Below are 26,828 nucleotides of genomic sequence, written 5' to 3'. Positions count from 1 at the left end.
GCTATAATATATCTTACTGATACATTTACAAAAAAAGAGCCATCAAACTTACAAGGTGATAATTGTGAAAAACAACTCCATTAGTTAAGACAGTTTGGGAGAGAAGTAAATATTATGGCTGTGTTTTTAAAATTTATTTTTTATTGTATATACTTGCAGTGTACATGATGTTTTGGTATGCATACATACAGTGAAATGATTATTACAGTCAAACAAATTTACTGATCCATCACCTTCTACAGTTACCCCTTTCAGGTGTATATGTATTACGTGTACCTAAAATCTACTCTCTTAGCATATTTTCGGTATATAATATTAACTGTAGTTCATGCTATATATTAGATCTCTGGACTTATTCATCCTACCTAACTCTAAATATGTACCTTTTGACCTACTTCTCCCCATTTCTTCTTCCTCCCTATTGCTGGTAACTGTATTCTACTGTGTTTCTATTTATTCAGTTCTTTTTTTTGGATTCCACAGGGAAGTGAGATCATACAGTATTTTTCTTCCTGTGTCTGGCTTATTCCACTTTGCATAATGTCCTCTGGGCTCACCCATGTTGTCATATATGGCAGTATTCCCTTTTTTAAGGCTGAACAATATTTCATTATGTATATACAAATATATATACACACATACAGCACAATCCATTTATCTGCTAACAGATACTGTAGGTTTGAATCTTGTTACTATTTTTTAGAAAATCAAAATCCAAATTCACATTTGTAATTTTCTTATTTTTGCTATACACAAAAAATACAGAATTTTTCTTTACTATGATCAATAACTCTAAGATTCAGAAACACAGTATGAAATGAATGCCTCCATGATTAAACCTAAAATAGAAACCTAATCAGATAGCATTTGTGTTCCAATTAATTATGCTAAGAGAGGTAGAAAACAGCATTTGTCAACCCTGGTGACAATCAGAAAGGTCCCTAGAAAAACTTTAATGTCAAAAAATGAGACCTTCTTAATAAAGCTGGAGAATAGACTTCTGTCATCTCTTAAGATTTCAAAAAAAGCTCTGAATTAAGTGAAATTACGTTAATGCCTGATACGGTTTGGTGTTTGTCCCTCCAAATCTCATTTTGAAATGTAAGTCCTCAGTGTCTGAATCGAGGCCTACTGGGAGGTATTGGGGTCACAGGGACAGATCCCTCATGAATTGCTTGGTGCCACCCTCACAGTATGAGTATGTTCTCATTCTATGAGTTCACGTTGGTTGTTGAGCTGTTTGTTCAAAAGAGCCTGGCACTTCCTCCTCTCTCTCTTGCTCCCTCTCACCAGGTGACATGTTGGCTGCCCTTCATCTTCCATCATGACTGTAAGCTTCCTGAGGCCCTCAACAGAAGCACATGCCAGCACCATCCTTCTTGTACAGCCCTGCCAAAAATAAACCTTTTTCTTTACAAATTACTCAGTCTCAGATATTCCCTTACAGTAACACAAATGAACCAATGCAATAGCATACCATTGCTTAGTTCCAGTAACACTGAATGTGAGTGACAGAAGGAACTGTATGCCAAATAATGACCTCCTCAAAGATGTTCATGTCCTAAGCCTCAGTTAGCTTACATGGCAAAGGAGATTTAAGGTAGCAAATGGAATTAAGGTTGTTAATCATTTGACCTTAAAATACAAAGACTGTCCTTGATTATCCAGATAGGCCCAATGTAATCACAAGGGTCCTTAAATGTAGAAAAGGGAGGAAGAAAAGGTCAGAGTGATGTGATGTGAGAAAAACTGGACCTGCTATTGCTGGCTTAGAAGAAGCCAGGAGCCAAGAAGTGTGAGTAGCCTCCAGCAGCTGGAAAAAACAGGGAAACATTCTGCCCTACATCCTCCAGAAGGGAATGCAGTCCTGCCAACACCTTGATTTAAGCTCAGTAAGATTCACTTAAGACAAAATAACTATAAAATTATAACATAATAAATTCCTGTTGTTTTATACCACTAAATTAGTGATACTTTGTTACAGCAACTATAGAAAACTAAGAAATTTTAAAAAGAAATATTAGAAGTTAATGCTACCTCCTGTTTTTAGAGTTGCATCAGTTGTTAAAGACTGGTATCCACACACACATACACACACAAATTGATTAAGCATCAAGTTAGAAAGTACTTACTCATAAGAAAGGACAAGCTTTGCATTTTATTTAAGCATCTCTATTTTTAATAACTAAGGCAATCAGTACTAATTTGGAAATAAAATAGCACACAATCAACCTGTATCCTCCCGGAGATTCATGTCTCTTAGAACCCAAGAGACACGCTTGATGACGGCAGTATTATTTCAATAAATCAAACACACACTATTTGACACTGAATAAAGAAGAAAAAGACTGGAGATAAGGGGAATAAAAGTGAGCTGAGATATACTCTGCTGAATACCAAACTCAGGTTAATATACCATGGAGGAAAAAATATTGCATATTTATGAAATTAAAAAATTTTTCTTCTATTTCTTTCATATTCCCAAAGTCAGTCATTTAGAAAATACCTTCTGGCCAGACTGCTGCATAATGACATTTAGGTCAACAATGGAATACATACACCTATGTTTAGATATATTTAGATATGCAAGTACTTACCATTGTGTTACAATTGCCTACAGTATTCAGTATAGTTACATGCTGTTACTACAGCCTAAGTGCAATAGGCTATACCATATAGTCTAGTACCTTCTAGAATTGTGTAAGTACACTCTATGATATCCACACAATGATGAAATCACCCATTGATGCTTTTTTCAGACTGTATCCCTGTTGTACTGCAATGCATGACTGAATTTCTTTGAGATCAGACTAGAGTAAAAGTATTCCAAAGCCCATAATTTAATGGGACAACTGTATTTTGCAGTCAGACAGACTTGAGCCCAAATCTTATTATACATAAACTTGGACAAATTACCTATTTTCTGAAAGCCTTAGGTTTCTTGCATAAACTATGTAAATTGTGATACCATTCTCTTCAATATAAAACTTTTATTACTATTAAACTAAAATTATCTTGCCTAGTACATAATTGGCATTAAAATGTTCTCTTTAGGACAATAAAAATAATGATTAAGTGTCTTGAAGTTCTAATGTAAAAGTATAAATATTAAGTAAACCATATAATATTACCCTCTTCAATTAAGCTACTTCTTTTATTATTTTATTGTCATGCAAAATGACAGTAGTTCCATCATTTTACTTCTTTGGAAATACTCCTTTCTTCACTATTTCAATCCAACAAGCAAGAAACAGCACTTGTATTTTATTTTAAAAATCGGTGAATTTTCCCACAGAAATTTATGGAGGATCTGCAGGATGTCAAAATATGATGAAACTTTTAAAATGGACTTTGGATATTATCTATCACAGGCAATACATAGTTATCACATATCAGTTTTATGTTTTCAGGCATTCAATGGAATTTTTATTGAGCACATAATACGTACAAGGGAAGAGATAAGGCTGGAGTATATGAACTGGTTTATATATTGGAGAAATCTGATTTATGTTGATAAAAACTTTGGGAAAGTTTTTACATATATAAGGTTGAACTACATGAAAATGCCAATGTCTGACTGATTTTGAACTAAAAAAACAGCAATTTTATATGGCTCAACCTAATAGACTAAAGTAATGAACTATTAGTAATTGGCACTCTATAATGCTGGTAATTATATTTGGAATAAATATTTTACAATTATAAGAATAACTAAACATTTATACTATTTTTAAATTATATGTTTTTTATTTTACAAAAAAATAACATTTTGTTTTGCAAGCTACAGTGGGACATTACAACACATTACATCACATAGAAAACTTTCAAATAAGCCAATCACTGTTCTTATTAGTACCATCTAGGTAATAAATAGGCCAATCATTCTTATTTTTTCATCACGCATTTATGTTAAAGCAACATATAGGAAATAAGCCATAAATTACATGCCAGACCAGTGAAAATATAAATATTAATCAATCAGAATGTTACCCTATGAAGCTTATAATTTGCTAGAAGACATAAATGATTATTATATGCACTAGGAAGTTAAAAGTAGCTGAAGAAAATTCCCAAGAAACATGGAATCAGGCCAGGGATGGTGGCTCATGCCTGTAATCCCAGCACTTTGGGAGGCTGAGGTGGGCGGATCATCTGAGGTCAGGAGTTCAAGACCAGCCTGGCCAACATGGTGAAACCCTGCCTCTAGCAAAAATACAAAAAATTAGCCAGGCATGGTAGTGTCCACCTGTAATCCCAGCTACTCAGGAGGCTGAGGCACGAGAATCACTTGAACCTGGGAGGTGGAGGCTGCAGTGAGCCAAGACTGCCCCACTGCACTCCAGCCTGGGCGACAGAGTGAGACTCTGTCTCCAAAAAAAAAAAAAAAAAAAATGGAATCAATTGTAGTTGAGGGAATCCAGAAAGGCTTCCCGAGTCATTATAATAAATAAGTGTGGAATATGTCAAGACTGGAGATTTTCTCAGGTTAAGTGCTTTTACAACGACAACAACAAAAACAAAAAAAACAAAAACAAACTTCCACTAAAGAACCCAAGGGTACTTTTGCAAGTAACCTGGTTGTCATGGTGGTATCACATATGCATACATATGTATAGAAACATCCAAATTAATCAAAATGTATAACTAAATGTCTGCAACTTTTTTCTATATCAATTAGATCTCAAAGCTTAAACAAACAAGACTGGAGGATTGGCGGTTGGGGAGACCTGGATGGACAGTCTGGTATATCCATATGTGGAGGATTGGGGAACACTTAAAACCAATGCAAGATGCTGGTAAGAACCCCAAATTTTAATAAATACCTTGGTTTACTGCCTGAATATATGAGCAGGAGACATGTCTTTATTTTTATTATTTATTATTTTTTTTGAGACGAAGTCTCAAAAACTCCCAGGTTCAAGTGATTCTATAAACATGAGACATGGCCTAGCACGGCGGCTCACGACTGTAATCTCAGTACTTTGGGAAGGCCAGGTGGGGGATCACTTGAGGTCAGGAGTTCGAGACCAGTCTGGCCAACATGGCGAAACCCCATCTCTACTAGCAATACAAAAAATTAGCCAGGCATAGTGGTGTGTGCCTATAATTCCAGGTACACAGGAGGCAGGCTGAGGGAGGAGAATCACTTGAATTTGGGAAGGGGAGGTAGCAGTGAGCCGAGATTGCACCATTGCACTTGAGCCTGGGCGAGAGAGCGAGCCTCTGTCTCAAAACAATAACAACAACAACAACAACAACAAAACAGCAGGCATGTCTTTAACATGTCTCATGAAGCCCCCAGAGATCATTTCAAATGATAAAAAAAAACAACAAACAATGATGCTGCTTAAAGCCACACTACCAAATAAGAAAATGGCAAGCTATACTATTTATGTAACAGGGTAAAATAACTGCATCCCATTCCTCAGATCCCTGCGCTGACAATAAAAACATGTTAGTCATAAAAGGGATAATATGAAAATAATTACAGTACACACAGATATGAAATAAGAAAAAGAACAATGTGTAAATTATGGGCCAGAGGAAGATAAATGGCCATAAATGGGCAGTGAAGCGGTATCCATTGTTTTAACAGATACTTATTGAGTATTTGTAGCAAATTACTTCAATGTAGTATTGTTTTAGGTATTGAAGATATGGTAATAACCAAGATAATGTCTCTGCCTGCATGAAATTTATATTCTAATGCTGAAAACTGATGATAAAGAAACTGATCACATAAATTGTAATTTAAGGTAGTGGTAATGCAATAAAGGGATAAGAAGAGACAGAGGTTGCTATTTATCTTAGGATAAGTAGTGAAGAGCTTGCTGAGGTGGTAGCATCCAAGTAGATGACTTAATGAAGGGAGAAAGCCACAAAAGTACTTGCGAGAATAGATACCTAGGCAAAGATACAGCAAATGCAAAAGCCCTGAGGTAAGAGTGTGGTTGCTATGTTAAAGGGATAGAAAAGAAGCTAGTGTAGCTAGAGTGTAATGAGAGATGAAGGTGTTTTAGAAGATGAGATCAGAAGCTATAGGTTTTCAGAGTCAGAATAAGAATTTTGAATTTTAAGTATGAGGGAAAACCACTGGAGGGTTCTGAAGCAGGAGGGTGAAAATATCTGACAAATTTAAAAAGGACAGCTCTGATCATAACATGCACAAGGGTAATAATTTAATCATGTAGAATCCAATAACCAGAGTCCCGTTGACAATTTTTACTGCAAAACTGAATTAATCATCCCTGTCCCTAAATCTGCTCCCCCTCATGAATTCTCTATCATTGTGAAGGGCATCATAATTTATCAGTCTATCCACATAACCAATCTAAGAATAATCTTTGACTCTGCCTCCTTCCTCATATCCAAGATACCAAAAGTATGACTCTTATCTTCACTGTTTTCACTGCTGTTACAAGAGAAAGGAAGCTATTTAACCTGTACTACTGCAAAACACTACTTAAACTTACTGCCTGCATATAAGACCTTCTTTAATTAATTCTTTAAGTCTGAGGAGGATGGATGTGAAGTTTTTTTTTTTTTTTGAGATGGAGTTTTCCTTTTGTTGTTGCCCAGGCTGGAGTGCAATGGCGTGATCTTGGCTCACGGCAACCTCCGCCTCCCAGGTTCAAGTGATTCTCTTGCCTCAGCCTCCCAAGTAGCAGGGATTACAGGCATGCAACACCATGCCCAGTTAATTTTGTATTTTTAGTAGAGACAGGGTTTCTTTATCCATGTTAGTCAGGCTGGTCTCTAACTCCCAACCTCAGGTGATCCGCCCACCTTGGCCTCCCAAAGTGCTGGGATTACAGGCGTGAGCCACCACACCTGACCAGATGGATGTGAAATTTCTAAACTTGAAATCTGATTGTGTATTTTCCCTGCTAAAAGGAGCTCCCTGCTTTCAGCAGCTCCATCTATCTTGTAAGATAATCACAACTGCTTAATTCTGTGCAAACTACCATATAACCTGGCTTTTCTTTCAGTTACGTTATATCTCTCACTATGCCTCACCCACTTAAAACTCCACTGGTGGGGAAGGGAAAGAAGCCCTAATGGAATCACCTGGAGGACTTTTCCCAAACAAAATGAATGTCTTTCTGGAGATTCAGATTTGTTTCCCTATGGCTTTTAATTGAAAATGACTGCTAGAGTTGACAATTCTTACTATTAGAAGTACATTTTACCTACCATCAGATATGTTAAGTAAGAAATATGCTAAGAACTTGTGCTACAGCCACACCAAATCACTTTCATTCCTTAGAATAAGCCAGGCTATTTCATAGTTCCTTACTGTGTATATACTGCATTCACCCACACCACCATCCCTAAAAAGTAATTTTTCATTAAATGCCAAATCATCTTTCAAATATCATACTAAAACTTAAAAGATTTCATTCTGGCAGTTAAATGATTATTCTCCATTGTGCTTCCAAAGTCAGTCAAACAAATCACTATTACACACTGTAACTATTTACACATGATATATCTCCTTTTAAGATAGTGGGTCTCTTAAAAGCAGGATATTATCTATTAAGTACCTAGTATGTAATAAGGACCATCTTTATTACACTTATTCCCCACAGCCTAGCATAATGGCTATCAAACTTTTAACTAAATCCTTAAAGAACAAATTAATATTCCACATAATTACAATTTATAATTTTCCCTAATCTAAAACGATGTACTCTGACCCTTTGAGAAGTTTAAAGATGAAAAATAAAAACAGTTAAGGTGGAATCTAGACAGAAATAACTGGCAGGCCTATCTCAGAGACAATAGTAGTTGCAAATGGGCTTTGGACATCCATTTGAGTCCCTCTCAAATTAATAAATCTAATTAAAAATAAAAACCTATGCAAAATTGACATATCTGTTTTAACAGGATGCTCACAGCCTTGTTCACTTTGAATCTGTGGTTGTTTTAGGTTATCTATTTGTTTTACTTTTAATATGTACAAAACTGTTCAACTTAGAGTAGTGGTTAGTAATCTTTTGTGGATTAAAGACCACTTTAATAAGGTGTAACCTACAGCACTTTAATCCATACAACTATCAACATAGACACTTCCTTTTCCTATAACTTCAAAGGGTTCATAAACCCCTCAAACCAATCCCTCCACCCCAGATTTAAAAACTTTACTCCAAAGGTAGTAGCTGGGTTAATTTAAAAATGCTCAGCATAATGTGCTAAAATCCCAGTTCTAGGAACAAAGTATTTACTTAGGAAAAAAAAAAGGTCAAAATAACATTTTATAAAAATATAAAATCCCTAAAACTAAATGTCAGTGCTAAAAATAACAGCACAAAAAATAACTCTATCATCCAATAAGAAATGTTCAAAGTTAGTGAAATAATATCCTATCAAATATCACATAAGTAAATAGGAACAAATACCTTTCTCTAAAAGTAACAAAAAGTTCCTTTGAACATAAAATCTATGCTCATAATTAACGCTAAAACATTTTTTTATAAAAAGTACACATTTCTTTCTTTTTGATATCTTCCCTAATGTCTTTTTTTCTTTCTCTTTAAACAATATTTTTTTTTTGGAGACAGGGTCTTGCTATATTGACCAGGCTGGTTTCAAACTCCTGGCCTCAAGGAATCCTCCTGCCTCAGCCTCCCAGAGTGCTATGTATACAGGTGTGAGTCACCAGGCCTAGCCTCAAATTTCATTTGGGGTGAATAGCTAGGATGCATGACTAAGAAAAAAAAATTTCCCTCTGATTTCAAATTCTTTTTAAACTGAAACAAACAAAATACATAAGAACTTTTATTATGAAATTATTTTAAAAATATCTATTAAAATATAAAAAATTGATTTGCAGAGACAAAAATATTTAAAATACATGAGTTGAAAGTAAAAAGGTATATTTTATAACTTTATATCCTTCTCAGAATTTTTGGAAATTATTAAAACTATAGAACCTTAGGCTGAAGAGAACCTTGAGGATAATCTGGTTCAGTGGCTTACAACATTTTTTTTTTTTTCTGCATTATACCTAATAACAAGGACATGTTCCTATTAGAATTGTTCCACATAACACTGATTTTCAGTTAGGAGTTATATGCCCATACCAGATTCCCAAGAATGCACAGGTCTAGGCCAAGCAATTATTGATGACGCCAAAATGTCCCATCTTTTCATTTGCCCTCTCCCAAAAACTTGGGAGAGTGGTCTATAATGTGGAAAACTCATTATAGACTAAATTTTTTTAGATAATTTCTTTTTAAATAATTTTAGATTTACAGAAAACTTGCAGATACGGAAAGCTCTGTGTATCATTTACCCATAAGGTCAAATTTTTGATTAGCTAGGTCTTGGTAGGAATAAACAATTTTTAAAATGTTACCCCCCAAAAATAAAACCCACGAAACAAAACATGTTTCCAAATTCTTTTATTCACTCTTTCAAATTTTGAGGTCAAAATGATCTCAGATGTCATAATATAGTGTTTAAACAGTGAAATTACCAATTAAAAGCACAAAAATGTGAAAAACACAGCACTAAACAGATCTCAAAAAGGATACTTTTTAGTGTATCATAGCTTAAGGCGACAAAATCACCTTGTTAGACCTCAGCTGGAAATAAGCACATCAGATAATTCTAATTTCCCCCACTCCAGGCATGTACACAAATGACTGCCAAAGTGCCATGCCACCAGTACTGATGTTGGAGTTACAAATAAATTTTATTGAGTAGGTAAATTTATAACTATGGAATCTGCAAATAATGACTAAGTAGTTACATTTATTTACTACACTTACCTTTGAAGATCCATTTGAATACATCTGTATCATATTCTCTGCACCTTGTTTTACTTTAAGTTCTATATCCAATTGTTTTTGTAGAGCCTTTAATCTATTGTTGCTAGTAGAACAACGAGGGTCACTATTTGGAGTATCTGGAGTCCCTGGGCAATCTGTAAATAAAATATTGTTAAAATTACTTATTAGAATGAATTGCTGCTTAAAATTGGAAGTTAATATTTTGCAAATAAACAGCGTTTTTCAAACTTTGAGATGGGCCTAAATGAAACTTCCTTATACTTATAGATAATCCATGAATTCAACCAATTCATGCAAAAAAAAAAAAAAAAAAAAAAAAAGTATTTGAGTTGCAACACTACTTCCCAGGGTAGATTCCACTTAAAATATAAAAGTGAATTAAGTTTGAAACTCAGTTAGAAGATTGTCCATGGTTTCTCCAACACTATTATTTTTAAACCAACTTGACTAGTCTATTCAATAATTAAACTAAATTTCCTACTATAACCTCATTAGCTGGAGAATAAAGCATATTCAAACATGATACAAATTCAATTAAGGTAATTCTTTTTAAAGAGAACTAAGGTTATCTGAAATACAGTGTATTAATGCTTCAAAAATATTGATCCATTAATATCAAATTGATGCAGGGCAGAAGGAGGTTACAGAGGGATGAAAAATTCAAGTCCATAGCCTCTCATAAAGGATACTGTGTTGCTTCTATTTAAAAAATAAAAATAAAACTTCGCAGAATAAGTTAGGGAGGAGTCCCTTCTCAATTTTCTCGGATAGTTTCTGTGAAATGGTACCAGCTCTTCTTTGTACATCTGGTAGAATTTGGCTATGAATCCATCTGGTTCTGGGCTTTTTTGGTTGGCAGGTTCTTCAATTTTGGAACTTGCTTTTGGTCGGTTCAAGGGTTCTATTTCTTCCTGGCTCAATCTTGGGAGGGTGTATGTGTCCAGGAATTCATCCATTTCTTCTAGATTTTCTAGTTTATATGCATAGAGGTGTTCATAATATTCTCTGAAGCAATTGCAACAAAAGCAAAAATTGACAAATGGGATCTAATTAAATTTAAGAGGTTCTACACAGCAAAAGAAACTATCAACAGAGTAAACAGACAACCTACAGAATGTGAGAAAAAGTATTTGTACAAACTACACATTTGACAAAGGTCTAACATCAGCATCCATGATGAACTTAACAAGGAAAAAATAAGTACACTGAAAAGTGGGCAAAGGATATGAATAGATACTTTTGAAAAGACATACATGTGGCCAACATGCACATTAAAAAAAGCTCAACATCACTGATCATTAGAGAAATGCAAATCAAAATCACAATGAGATACTATCTCACACCAGTCAGAATGGCTTTTTTTGTTTTTTTTTGAGACGGAGTCTTGCTGTCACCCAGGCTGGAGTGCAATGGCGCCATCTTGGCTCACTGCAACCTCTGCCTCCCAGGTGCAAGCCATTCTCCTGCCTCAGCCTCCTGAGTAGCTGGGATTACAGACGTACGCCATCATGCCAAGGTTTATTTTTGTATTTTTAGTATAGGCGGGATTTCACCATGTTGGTCAGGTTCTCGAACTCCTGACCTCGTGATCTGCCCACCTTGGCCTCCCAAAGTGCTGGGATTACAGGTGTGAGCCACTGCACCTGGCTCAGAATGGCTATTATTAAAAGTCAAATAATTACAGAGGCTAGTGAGGATGCAGAGAAAAAGCAATGCTTATACACTGTTGGTGGGAGTGTAAGTTAGTTCAACTATTGTGGAAGACTGTGGAGATTCTGCAAAGACCAAAAAACAGAAATACCATTTGACCCAGCAATCCCGTTAGTGGGTATATACCCAAAGCAATATAAATTGTTCTATCATAAAGACACATACATGTGTATATTCATTGTAGCAAAGACGTGGAATCAACCTAAATGCCCAGCAATGACAGACTGAATAAAGAAAATGTGTGTGTGTATATATATATAAACACACACACACACACCACCCATGGACTACTATACAGCCATTAAAAAAAAGAGAGAGAGAGAGATCATGTCCTCTGCAGGAACATGGATGGAGCTGGAGGCCATTATCCTCAGCAAACTAATGCAGAAACACAAAACCAAATACCATATGTTCTTTCTTATAAGTGGGAGCTAAATGATGAGAACACATGGACACACAGAGGAGAACAACAGACACTGAGGCCTATTGGAGTGTGGAGGGTGGGAGGAGGGAGAGGAACATGAAAAACAACTGTAGAGTACTAGGCTTAATACCTGAGTGACAAAATAATCTGTATAATAAACCCCCAAGACACAAGCTTACTTATATAACAAATCTTCACGGGTACCCTTAAACTTAAAATAAAAGTAAAAGAAAAAAAAAGCATAATGTGTTGCTTTACAGATTTCTATGATTTTAGGAATGGGAATATTTTCAAAATCTCTGTGTTAGTAAAGTTCCTAAAAATTCAAAACATGTGCCATTTAAAGATGAGCTTCATGGAAATAAATTTGTTCTAGAATAAAATAAAAATGGGAACTATTAATGCATAAAAAATCAATGCCTGCAGATTTTGAAAATTATAATTTTCCAAGTAAATAATTTTCATTTTGCAAAAACAAATAAAACTTCAAAAGGAACCATCTTATTCTGGATAATCCATTATTATTGAAACACTTCTTTTTTTTTTTTTTTTTTTGAGACAGTCTTACTCTGTCACCCAGATTGTAGTGCAGTGGTGTGATCTCGGCTCACTGCAACCTCCGCCTCCTGGATGCAAGCAATTCTCTGCCTCAGCCTTTCGAGTAGCTAGTATTACAGGTGTCTGCTACTACGCCCGGCTAATTTTTTGTATTTTTAGTAGGGACGGGGTTTCACCATCTTGGCTAGGCTGGTCTTGAACTCCTGACCTCATTATCCACCTGCCTTCAGCCTCCCAAAGTGCTGGGATTACAGGTATGAGTCACCGTGCCCGGCCTGTTGGAACACTTACCTTCAATCAAAATTCTTCATATTTTAAGTTTAGTATTTTGTATTTTTATCCACACTAGGTCCCTTTACTTCTAAAAAAGCTAGAAGACTAGGGTACTACCCTGTTTTAGATGATAAGTAACTTGGTCATCACTGGAAAACTGCCTAAGCTGCAAGTTACTTTACCTTTGTGCTTCAAGGTTCCCTTCACTCCTCTACAATATAAGATGGTGTGACTAACCATTTTAATGAACGTATTTCATATTAAGTTTTATATTCTCTTTAAAAAATTCACTAATTCAAACACATGCAATTATAATTTGTTAATTAATATAAAAATATAGATATTAAGGCTGAGGCAGCAGAATCACTTAAGGCCAGGAGTCTGAGACCAGCCTGGGCAACCAAGTCAGATGCTGTTTCTAAAATAAACAGATAAATAAATAAATAAATAATAGAGATACTAGGCTAGGATGTAAAATAATAGTGCTTTAATGATATCTGCCCAAACACGTGTATGTGTGCATATAAATCCTTAAAATAACCTTTTGAGACAGGTATTATGCATACTTTATACATCAGGAAACAGCAAAGCCACACAATTAATTCAGAAAAGGTTTCTGTTCTAATTGGATTCCCCAAATTACAAATGGGCTGCCCAAAAAAACTGATATAAAATGTAGGTAAGTTTTCAAATCAAATCACAAAAGAGCAACTTAGTATATATCTAGTATAGTGGTTAAGAGTGCCCAGGTTTGAGTCTCAGTTTTGATACTGAGATTCAGTACAAACCATGTAATATAGGGTAAGGTACTTCACAGTTCTGTGCCTTATTTTCTTCATGCGTTAAATGGTGAAAACAGCATGTACCTCACAGGATTATAGTGAAGATTAAATAAATTATATCTACAGAGCTTAGAAACAGGTGTGGTACATAGTAAATACGCAATAAATATTAACCAGCAGTACCCACTGTAGAAAGAGTATCTCTGTTGAGTCCATAAATGAACTACATATTATAACAATGATTGAACAGATCTGGGAACATTTTAATTTTCTTCTCTCTTTTTGTATAAATGATATCAGAATCTTGTAAGAAATGGAAATTACACAGAATTTGGTATATAAAGATAGCTTATAGTAAGCACATTTTTTTTTACAGAACTGGAATGCATTCAGAATAGAAGGCCCTTAGTTGAGTATGAAAATGTGTTGTCTGTAAAACAGTTGATGGTGTGTTTAGCCTAGGATGGGAAGGAGAAATGATTCCTGTCTAAACATTTAAATATTTGTCTATGAAAGCTGTCCACTTACTATTTCCCCACAAGACAGAGAATTAGAACCAATGAGTAAAAAGGTAGTAAGGGCAAAATTTTTGTCACAACATAAATTCCTTATGTTTTGGGTTATCTAACAATAAAATGGCTTGTCTTTAAATGTAATAAAGTCTCGTCTCTGGAAGCACTTATACAAAAGACAGATTACAATTTGTTAGAGACACTATATAATAGATTCTTAAACATTACAGCAGGTTGTACTAAGATATTGAAATATTCAGCTGGGCACGGTGGTTTACGCCTGTAATCCCAGAACTTTGGGAGGCCAAGGCAGGTGGATCACGAGGCAGGTGGATCACGAGGTCAAGAGATCAAGCCCATCCATGCTGAAACCCTGTCTCCACTAAAAATACAAAAATTAGGTGGGCGTGGTGGTGCACGTCTGTAGTCCCGGCTATTTGGGAAGCTGAGCAGGAAAATCGCTTGAACCCAGGAGGCAGAGGTTACTGTTAGCCGAGATTACGTCACTGTACTCCAGCCTGGTGACAGAGCAAGACTCCGTCTCAAAAAAAAAAAAAAAAAAAAGATATATCCATTGATCTGATAGTCTGTGAATTTGTAAAAATAGTACATAACACTGTTCTTAAGGAAAAGTATGTCCTCAGTTTTAATAATGATTACGGGAATATAAGAAATGAGAAAATGGTTAAGAACCAGGGCTCTGAGGTCAGAATGCCTGGGTTAAAATCCTGTGGTTGCTACTCATTGGTATGGTCTTGATTATATACTTACTTAACATCTCTGTGCTACGGTTTCCTTAGCCACAAATTGAGGGTTACTGTAAAAACAAAGCCTATATAGTGCTTAGGTCGACGCTTAAAATGTAATAAGGGCTCAATAATATTACAAGTCAGGGCTCAGCTAAGTAGCCAGTATTTCTGCTCATTTAATCTTCCCAAGAACTCATAAAGGTTTGCAATATAACTTCATTTTACAAATAAAAATATCTGGGTCGGGCGCGGTGGCTCACGCCTGTAATCCCAGCACTTTGGGAGGCCAAGACGGGTGGATCATGAGGTCAAGAGATCGAGACCATCCTGGCTAACACAGTGAAACCCCGTCTCTACTAAAAACACACAAAAAAATTAGCCGGGCGTGGTGGCGGGCGCCTGTAGTCCCAGCTACACGGGAGGCTGAGACAGGAGAATGGCGTGAACCCGGGGGGCGGAGCTTGCAGTGAGCCGAGATCGCATCACTGCACTCCAGCCTGGGCAACAGAGCGAGACTCTGTCTCAAAGAAAAAGAAAACAAAAACCTAAAAAATAAAAACAAAATAAAAAATCTGAAACTTAGAGAATTTATTTGCAAAGGTCACAAAAGTGTACACCAAGGCAGAAATTTAACCTTAAATATGTCTTATATGAAGTAAACTTGATAAAGTTCACTATTTTTCCCATTTAGAAATCAGAGAAACACTGTTGTCACCCTTGGATTTCATCTATTTTCCCCTTGAACCTGCTTTCCTACACACTACCTTTCTTCTTTCCAATTTTCTTCCTTGTACTTTATAGTAAATTCGAGCATGATAAAACATATAGTTGCCAGTATATTTCTTAAACTTTTTCTCATAGTGAAACATATTGCAAAACAAGGATAACTAGAACTTCCTACTCCCCATTAATACTCTCACCATTAAAAAAAAATTTAAAAACTCTATAAAATGGTTATCATTTTTCTACTCTTAACAACTGCCTTTACATTTAAAAAGAGGTGAATCTGCTCTTAAATACATAGTTTGCTGGCTAAAGAAACTAAACCCCATGATTACAATAAAAAACAAATTTCCATTTGCTGCATATATTGCTAATATTACTGAAAAAGTTTTCTCGGGGGTATTATAAGAAATTATGCATGCTTCTAACCTTCTAAACATTATACAATTCAAAATGTATGTTATACAAATTCAATAAACTTGCTTTAATGTTTACATATTAGATCAAAGAGATTTTAGGCATGTATAAGTTACAGTAGACAATGCACTGGAGATAAGCCCATAAAGTCACACCTTTACACACATTTAGCCAATATAAATTGTTGTGCTTTAAGATGGAAAGTAGGGCCGGGCGCGGTGGCTCAAGCCTGTAATCCCAGCACTTTGGGAGGCCGAGGCGGGCGGATCACGAGGTCAGGAGATCGAGACCCTCCTGGCTAACACGGTGAAACCCCGTCTCTACTAAAAATACAAAAAACTAGCCGGGCGCGGTGGCGGGCGCCTGTAGTCCCAGCTACTTGGAGGCTGAGGCGGGAGAATGGCGGGAACCCGGGAGGCGGAGCTGGCAGTGAGCCAAGATCGCGCCACTGCACTCCAGCCTGGGCGACACAGAGAGACTCCGTCTCAAAAAAAAAAAAAAAAAAAAAAAAAGATGGAAAGTAGACAAGATTAATTCCTCCACCAAAATATTTTTAATAGCCATGTCACCAAATACAGTCCCAACTTCACGGTTAGGCATTAAAGGTCTTAGGCTATCTAGCTCCAAGCTAATTCTCCACTACTATTTTTCCTTGTCAAATTCTGTGTTCAAAACCTTTCTAATAAAATGCAATTGCTTTCTTTAATACTATTGTTAGTTTAGGCATTACTTTCTCCAGAAAACCTTCCCTAATCATTCTCTAGTCTACTACATCTTCAAAGTATACTTTCGTCCCTCCATTGAAATGTGTACTACACAGCATTATAATGATCTGTTTTCACATCTGTTTTTCCTCTGAGACTATAAGCATCTTGAGTGCTGTGTTCTTAGCTATTTTAATGACTGAGTTTAACAGCAGACCAGACACAGAAAAATAGCAGATTAATACTGAAAAATAGCTAAGTTTTTTAAAAAGAGAAAGAAAGGAAAAACGAGACATAAAGAGACACAGAGGAAAAAAAAAATAAGCTCCAATATATCTTATGGTGCTTTGGAAGAAAAACAGTGACTTGAAGACAAGATATAAAGAAATAATGACGATCACCTTTTAAGAACTAATAAAAATGCCAATCCATAGATTTAAGATACCCAATCAACCCCAAGCACAAACATATAGGGGAAAAAAAGTTCATACTTGGACATATCACAGTGAAACTTTAGAACATCAAAGACAAAGTGTTCACAGCCGTCAGAGAAAGGGTACCTTCAAAAGAATTACAGTTAAATTTATGGCAGTTTTCAGCAACAACACTGAAAGGTGGAAGAAGGTGAAATGACAGCTTCTTTATGTTAAAGGATACAACCACCTATGGTTTGGATCTGTGTCCCTGACCCAATCTCATGTCAAACTGGGATCCCCAATATTGAACGTGGGGACTTGTGGGAGATGACTGGATCATGGGTGTGGGTCTTTAATGGGTGGTTTAGCACCATCCCCTTGGTGCTGTTCTCACGATAGTGAGATCTGGTTGTTTAAAAGTGTGTAGCCCCTCCCACTCTCTCTCTTGCTCCTGCTCTGACCATGTAAGACGTGTTTGCTTCTCTTTCATCTTCCACCATGATTGAAAGTTTTCTGAGGCCTCCCCAGAAGCCTAGCAGATGCCAGCATCATGCTTCCTGTACAGCCTGTGCAACCATAAGCCAATTAAAGCTCTTTTCTTTATAAATTACCCAGTCTTGGGTATTTCTTTACAGCAGTGTGAGAATGGACTAATAAAGATTGTATATCTCCAATGAAAATATCTTTCAACAGTGAAGACAAAATAAAAATATTATCAGACAAAGATGAAAACAGTTTTTCACAGACTCATTAAAAATTTAAAAATGCTAAAAGGATGTATTCTGGGAAGAAGAAAAGTGATTCTAATTGGTAGGTCAAAAAAGAACAAAACAGATAAAGTGGCTTAGATGTGAATGATTTTAAAGGACCACTATATAAACCAATAAAAAAGTCATGAAGGGGTTTTTAAAAAATAGAATTACAATGGCAAAAACTGCAATTAATTTTGCACCAACCTAGTAAGACAGTAAAATATAAGCTAGGGTGTAGGTAAATAAAAGCATTCTAAAGCCTTCAAATTGTCCGAGAGATAAAAACAGCAATCAGACTACTGCCTTTGATAAGTATGCACAATGTACTATCTAAATGAATCAATTTCTAAAACAATCGAACTTTTAATAATTGATTCTTAAAAAATAGTCTAAAAATGGCAAGAAAAGAAAGAAAAAGAAACACTAAAGGCACAAAATAAGATACTAAATATAAACCCAAATACAATAGCAATCATTTAAATAGGCTAAATGATCCAGGTAAAAGAGATTATTAGATTAGGTAAAAACAAATGAATAAAATAAATCCAACTATATGCTATTTTAAGAAACATACCTAAAACATGATACAGAAAAGTTGAAAGTAAGGAAATGGAAGAAAGGTATTCTACACAATCACTAACCTCAACCCACAACCTGTATTGATAACAGACAAAAGATACTTTAAGGCAAAAAATACTTCAAGACAGAAAGATTACAGATAAGTCATTTCATTATAATAGAAGGTTCAATTCACCAGAAATATGCATCAATTCTAAATGTGTAGGTGTTCAATTATGTGGCAACAAAATAAATAACTGGCAAATTTTTAAAAAATATAGCAAATCTGCATTCCACTAATACAGACAGTTCCAGCACATAATTACAAATCACAAAGCTCAATCAGAAAATAATTCACCATGAGAAAAAAATTACAGGATTAGCCTTGTAAAGATTTCACTTATTGTATTTATCCTATATAGACTGTGAAATAAGTATGTTAAATATGTAAAGCTAAATGCAAGGGGTATCAACTGGGACAAGAGACTATCAAAATTACCAAGATTAACAAAATAGAACCTCTAGCATTAAAAAAATATGTAATAACAAAATTAGAAACACAATATTTGATAAAGAGTAAGTTTGATACACAGGTGAAGAAACTATTAGAGAAATGGAGATAGATTTGAAGAAATTAATATGTATCTAAAGTTCCCAAAAAACTACGTAGAAGGAAAACAGGAGGTACAACAATCAAAGGGACAGAGGCTAACAATTTCCCATAATTGATGAAATACATAAATCTCAGATTTAGGAAACCCAACAAATCCCAAGCAAATCAAATGAAATGAAATCTACGCCATTATACTTTAAGTCCAGAACACTGAAGACAAAGGATATCTTAATAGAAACTAGACGATCTACATGGCTTCAACCATGAGACTGGCAGCTGTTTCCTCAACAAGAGTAGAATCCAGACAACCACGAAATAATAGTTTCTAAGTGCTGAAAGAAAATAAATGTCAACTTAGAATTGTATATAAAGGTGAAATCGTCTTTCTAAAGTATCTACTGTACTTTAGGAAGTACAAGAAAAGATCATTCTAGAAGGTAGGTCTGAGAAGCATGAACAAGGAAAATGGTCAGCATGTGGGTAATTATAAATCAACAATGACTATATAGAACAATAATGTTTAGATCTAATTTGTGGAATTGAAGCTAAAATGATATAAATAGAACATGGCCAACAACAGCATGTAAGTATTCTAAGTTTATTGTATAGTATAGAAAGGTGATTTGTCATTGAAGAATCTAGTTGACAAACAAACTATGCAAGTTATTTTGGACAGAGGGAACTTAATACAGGGAACTAGTTATATCATATGTTGCCAAGTATTATGCAAAGAACAACCCTGTGTACAGGTGGCAAAATTCCTCTTCTCAAAGAGGTTAGATTCAGGTGTGTGTGTGTTTATGTACATGTGTGTAAAAATATAACGTATGTGTATATAAAAGGGACACCTTCTATGTACCTGTATGGATATGTGTGTGTCTATATATACCAGAGTGTATGTGTGTATATATGAACATTTTCAAACATACTGCAAAGTTGAATTTTACAGTGAGCACCCATATACCCATTACCTAGATTCTGCTAATCTACACACACACATGTGCATAAGTATAGAGAGGTAAAAAAAGAGGTAAAAAAGAGAAAACATAGGGATAGGAGAAAAAAATTAGAGCTGGGATTAGTAGCAGAAAAAGTTGAAATAATAGAGGCAGATGCCAGACCATTTGAAAGGCATCTCTACCATGCTGCAAATTTGTACTGTACTGTGTAGCAAATGAAGATCCACTGAAAAGTTTAAATCAAGTAACTAACAGGACTGATTCTGAATTCTAGATTTTAAAAAATGCTGACAGCAGTGTTTATGTTGAATTAAAGAAATACTGAACTTGTACCCTGTGGCAATAAAGATGGAGAGGAGATACAGATTTCAGTCCTGTTATCAGAGGTAGAATCTATAAGGCTTGGTGACTTACAAACTTACAATGAAGGTTGAAGGTGGGGAAAAAGGTTTTAAAAAATCAGGTTTTAGTTATAGATTACTGGGTCACACCACTAACAGGGCAGAAAACACAGAGAAAGATTCAGAGATAGCGGTCCAAGAAGAGTTCAATTTTAGACATGATGAGAGGCAAAGCCAACAGGACATACAGGTAATAATCCAAAAGGGCGGCTATAAACTATCAGATGAAGCCCAGAAAACACAGCCTAGCTGGAGATACAGCTTTGGAAGTCACCAGAAAATAGGATATGATTAAAATTTCCTTAAGGATAAGATTTGCCAATGCCAGAATAACGAGTAAATACTGAATTTGTTAGATTCCCCCCAAATGTGTAGAGCAATAGATTGCTGTTTCTGGTGCTTTTCGTATTTACTCTAAAACCACAACTGAGCAGTTGGCTTACAAGATGAAACAGAGTTCTAGAACACAGGAGCAATCCCGATCCTTCTTAGAGGACTTCTGACTACTTAAGGTCTAGTCTTACCCTGATTCCTTGATTGTCTTGGAGATTAGGAATATGGTTGAATTCTTGAGTCTTTACTTCCCAGACCCAGGAAAGCCTCCTCAGACTTTATTTTACATCCAACTGGGGTTTCATGTTCAGACTTAGATGGCCTTGGATGTCTCATGCTTTTCCTCAAGCTATCAAAATACTGCGTTCACAAAACACCCTAGAGAGGGTACATATTGTCTGTCCCTCTTATTCTACAAATGAGAAAACCAAGGTCTTGACAGATTCCAAATGGTATACACCACACAACAATTTAACAGTGCAGCCAGATGACATCTCAGATAATATAACCTTTAGTCTTTATTTTATAGCAAGCTGGTTCTCTATGTCCAATATTCATAAAGTGGTACTTGTATAGCCAGGATGCCTGCTTATGAAACACTGTTTACTGCATTAAACAATTAAAGGGAAATATATTAATAGTTGAAATAAACTTAGCCAAATCTAAATTAATAAGGTCAATATTATACAAAATCACTAGCTTACTATTTATCTATATTCTTAACATACTTCCTCCTGTAAGTCTCTAAGTTACTATTTTAAAAATAAACTGCTCCAGAATCTTGCCATGTGTTACCATTACGTTAACTTTATACATCTCCTAAAGTCCAACTTTCTTATTTAAAGAAAGATACTTTACCTTTTATAGCCATCTGGAACCTGCTCAGGTTGTAATGAATGCTCAATTTTAATTGGCTATTTTATATACTTGGGATAATCCTTGTCATATATCACCAACTGAACTAATTTTGGTTAAATATTTTATAACTAATACAACCTCTGGTTTAAGCTTTCTTAATATGTTACAAAAATAGGCAGGGGTAACACTGTGAGTTAGAATTTTTTTTTTTTTTTTTTTTTTTTTTTGAGATGGAGTCTCGCACTGTCGCCTGGGCTGGAGTGCAATGGCTCAATCTTGGCTCACTGCAACCTCCGCCTCCTGGGTTCACGTGATTGAGTTAGAATAATTTTTAAGGTAAAACAAGCAACCTAGGTATAAAAAATACAGAACTGCCTCTATCTGCAATATCTTAATGTTTGAAAACTGCACCTATCATTAGAGGAGACTTCTTCATTCTGTACATAACTCTGTACCTAGGGCATGCACTGTTCCTTCATAAATTCTCCTTAAGATGGTGCTGCTCTATTTTTCTTAATTTCCTCTATGACAATAATGTATATTAACTACTACATACTTGTTAGACTGGTTTAAAAATATATGAATAATACCAAGTGCTGGAGAGAATGTGGAACAACTAGAACTCTCATTCACTGATGGTGGGAATGAAAAATACCACTACTCTAGAATACATTTGGCAGTTTATTTCCTTCTTTTTAAAGACCAGGTCTTGCTCTGTTGCCCAGGCTGGAGTGCAGTGGCACGATCATGGCTCAATGTAGCCTCAAACTCTCAGGCTCAAGTAATCCTCCCACCTCAGCCTCCCAAGTAGCTGGGATTACAGGTGCACACCACCATACTTGACTAATTTTTAAATTTTTCGTGGAGATGAAGTCTCACTATGTTGCCCAGGCTGGTCTCAAACTCCTGAGCTCAAATGATTCCCCCACCTCCACCTCCCAAAGTGCTGAGATTTTAGACATGAGCCACTGTGCCCAGCCATCTTCTTACAATGATAAACATAGGCTTCCATATGACTCAGCAATCCTACTCTTCAGTATTTACTACAGTGAACCAAAAACTTTATTCACACAAAAACCTGTACATGAATATTTATAGCAGCTTTACTGATAATTGCCAAAAATTGGAAAACCACCCTAATGTTCTTTGTGAATGGATAAATTATAGTACATTTATACAATCAACTATTGCTCAGGAATAAAAAAAAATGAACTACTGATACACACAACAACTTGAAGGAGTCTCAAAGGCAATATGCGGAGGGAAAGAAGTCTCAGAAACTTATATACTTTATAATTCTATGTACATGACATTCTTCAAAAGAGAACTATAGTGACAGAACAGATCAGTGGTTGTCAGGGCATACAGAGGTGAGGAAGGGTGTGACTATAAAGAAAGAACATGGCTGGGCGCGGTGGCTCAAGCCTGTAATCCCAGCACTTTGGGAGGCCCAGGCGGGCGGATCATGAGGTCAGGAGATCAAGACCATCCTGGCTAACATGGTGAAACCCCGTCTCTACTAAAAAAATACAAAAAACTAGCCGGGCGAGGTGGCGGGCGCCTGTAGTCCACGCTACTCGGGAGGCTGAGGCAGGAGAATGGCATAAACCTGAGAGGCGGAGCTTGCAGTGAGCTGAGATCCGGCCACTGCACTCCAGCCTGGGCGACAGAGCGAGACTCCGTCTCAAAAAAAAAAAAAAAATAAAAAAATAAAGAACATGAGGGAGATTTATAGGGCATTGGAAGTATTCCTTTTTCTGAATGTGGTGGCAGTTAGATGAATTTATCTTAGAATTCATGGAGAGGTATACTAAAAATATATATACAATTTTACTACATATTAACTGTTTTAGAAAATACATCATAAAAAGAATTCAAGTATTAGGGAATCTATACATTTAATCTCAAGATTTTAAAGATGAGGAAAGAAATCCAGGAGTTGAAAAGAGCAACTTACTAATGATCACACTATTGAAATGGGCAGGGCAACAGATAAAAAGAAAATTAAATCTTCATTTCTATTCATCCAAGACCATAAACTATTCTTTAGTCATGAACAAAGTTCCCTCAATACAGATATATTTTAGGAATTTTAGAAGAATTTGCTAAGATTAACCCCACAAAATCCCAATATAATATTAGGTATATTATATTACTAAATTAGTATTTCCCTTCTGAATATTTCAAATATTAAAGAAAACATTAACCAAATAAGTAGAAACCAATTTAAGCTTGGTGGGGTTTGAAAATATAAGAATGGCACAAGAAAACTGAGATGAAAACAGAGACTATACGCTACCCACATTATTATATATACTTAATAAAACATAAAAAAATGTTCTTATAGTCTTCTTCAGTGATTATATACCTAAAGAAACCAAGATTCAGGAAACTGGCTCTTTCCCAAAAGAGTGTTAGGTTCCAACTAAGGCTTAGATTACCACTCCATTTTACAGAGATGAGTAATCTTTTTTCATAAGGTACATTTAGCCTCAGCTAACCATCACTGTAATTTCCACATATGATGACAACAATACCCCTTTAAACAATTTTTATTTCTAATCAACAAATTACGTATTTATGGGGTACAATGTGATGTTTCATTACATTTATACATTGTAGAATGATCAAACTAGGCTAAGGTATCTATCACCTCAAATATTTATTTATTCACAGTGAGATTTAATAACCTTTCTTTTAGCTATTTTGAAGTATACAATACATCGCTATTAACTATAGACACCATGCTGTGTAATAGATCACCACAACTTATTCCTCCTGTCTAAAACTTTTTAACCTGTGACCAACATCTTCCTCTTTCCCATTTACCCATCCTCCCCCTCCCCAGCTCAAGCCTCTGGTAATCAGCATTCTCTTCTACTTCGATGAGTTGGTCTTTTTAAGATTTCACACATAAGTGAGATCATCAGCTATTTGTCTTTCTGTGTCTGGTTTATTTCATTTAGCATAAGGTCCTCTAAGTTCATTCATGTTGCAAATGGCAGAATTTCCTACATCTTTAAGGCTGAATAGTATTGCACTGTGTTTATATACCATGTCTTAAAAATACATTTATCTGTTGATGGGCACTTCAGTTGTTTGGATATCTTGGCTATATAATGCTGGAATGAACACAGGAGGGCAGACATCTCTTCGACATGCTGATTTCAATTTCTTTAAATATATACCCAGAAGAGGAATTGCTGGATTACATAATAATCCTATTTTTAGTTTTCTCAGAAACCTCCACACTGTCTTCCCAAGTGGCCATACTAATTTTACAATACCACCAACAATGCACCAGGCTTCCTTTTCTCCATATCCTTGCCAACACTTATCTTCAATTTTTTTGACAATAGCCAATCTAATAGGTATGAGGGGGTATCTCATGGTGGTTTTAATTTGCATTTCTCTGATGGCTACAGATACTGATCATTTTTTCATATTATCTGTTGGCCATTTGTATGACTTCTTTTGATAAATGTCTACTCAGGTCCTTTGCCCATTTTTAAAATAAGATTATTTCTTTTCCTTGAATTCAGTAGTCTGAGTTCCTTATTGACCCCTTATCCAATATACAATTTATAAATATTTTCTCCTATTCTTTGGGTTGTCTCTTCACTCTGTTGTTTCCTTTGCTGTGCAGAAGTATCCAGTTTGATGCAAACCCATTTATCTGTTTTTGCTTTGGTTGCCTCTGCTTTTAAGAAATCACTGCCTTGATCAATGTCAAAGAGTTTACCCTCTATATTTTCTTCTAGCAGTTTTATAGTTTAATGACCGACATTTAAGTCTTATAAATGTATCAGGTAAGATAAAGGTATAAGGTATAAAGGTATAAGGTTTAAAGGTATAAGATATAAAGGTATTATGTATAAGGGTAAGATAAAGGTCCATTTTCATTCTTCTGCAGGTGGATATCCAGTCTTCCCAACACCATTTATTGAAGACTGTCGAGTCCCCACCATGTGTTCTTGGCAGATTTGTCAAAAATCAATTGACTTGAATTGTGTGGGTTTATTTCTGGGCTCTCTTTTCTATTCCATTGGTTAATGAGTCTATTTTTTATGTCATTATCATGTTGTTTGGATTACTATAGCTTTGTAATATTTTGCAATTTGGTAATGTGATGCTTCTAGTTTTGTTCTTTTTGCTCAAGACGGTGCAGAGTCTTTTCTGATTCCATACAAATTTTAGGATTTTTTTTTCTAGTCCTGTGAAGAATGATGTTGGGATTTTGATACGAATTACCTTGAATCTGTAGATCACATTGGGTAGTCTGGATATTTTAACAATATTAATTCTTCCAATTCATGAACACAGGAGATTTTTCCATTTATTTGTACCATCTTCAATTTCTTTCATCAATGTTTTATAGTTTTCTATACAGAGATCTTTCAATTCTTGGTTAAATTTACTAGATATGTTTTATGCTATTAATGAGATTGTTTTCTTAATTTTGTTCTGATATTATATAGTTAGTATATAGAAATGATACTGACTTTTGTATGCTGATTTTGTATCCTGTAACTTGACTGAATTCCTTTATTAGTTCTAACAGATTTATGGTGGAGTCTTTAGAATTTTATACATATATGTAAGATTGTGTTGTTCGCAAACAGACAATTTCACTTCTTCCTTTCCTATTTGTATATCTTTTATTTCTTTTTCTTGCCTAAGTGCTCTAGCTAGGGGTTAGAGACTATGCTGAAAAGAAGTGTTGAGAGTGGGCATCCTGATCTTGTTCTGATCTTAGAAGAAAAGCTTTCAGCTTTTCACCATTAAGTACAATGTTAATTGTGGGCTTGTCATATATAGACTTTCTTGTGTTGAGAAACATTTCTTCTATACCTAATTTGTTCACAGAATTTTTTATCATGAAACAATGCTGAATTTTCTTAAATGATTTTTCTGCTCCTATGGGGATAATCTTATGGGCAAAAATCATATGATCATCTTTAAAGTATATAGAAGATGAACAAGAAGCTCAGAGTATCATGGGCATGATGAGAAAATAAATAATTCATTACCTACTACTATTAAGAATGAATACATTTATTATACAAATAAGTTTCTCAAACAATCAGACCTTAACATTACAATAAGGAATATTTCAGAGTTTTATAGTTTAAAAGTTCACCTGATAAAAATCCTTATTTTACAAACAATAAACTAAAGATTCAAAGAGATCATTATTACAGAGGTGAATTAAGAACAAGTCCCTGGCCAGGCAGGATGGCTCACGCCTGTAATCCCAGCACTTTGGGAAGCCAAGGTGGGCGAATCACAAGG

General features: G+C 35.4%; 1 protein-coding gene across 2 annotated transcripts in view; it reads right to left on the bottom strand.

Annotated features, from left to right (window-relative positions):
- PKN2 (protein kinase N2) overlaps nucleotides 1-26,828 on the bottom strand; it is a 163,687-nt gene that overhangs the window by 61,501 nt on the left and 75,358 nt on the right. For both annotated transcript variants that reach the window (XM_010360798.2, XM_030941799.1), the window contains exon 3: nucleotides 9,774-9,928. In XM_010360798.2, coding sequence (XP_010359100.1) covers nucleotides 9,774-9,928 — 155 coding nt within the window. The remainder of the gene's footprint in view (nucleotides 1-9,773; nucleotides 9,929-26,828) is intronic.

This window comes from Rhinopithecus roxellana, chromosome 12, assembly GCF_007565055.1.
Source record: "Rhinopithecus roxellana isolate Shanxi Qingling chromosome 12, ASM756505v1, whole genome shotgun sequence".
In the NCBI taxonomy this organism is placed as follows: domain Eukaryota; kingdom Metazoa; phylum Chordata; class Mammalia; order Primates; family Cercopithecidae; genus Rhinopithecus; species Rhinopithecus roxellana.
The sequence above is the reverse complement of the archived record's forward strand: the minus strand, read 5'-3'. Positions and strand labels throughout refer to the sequence as shown.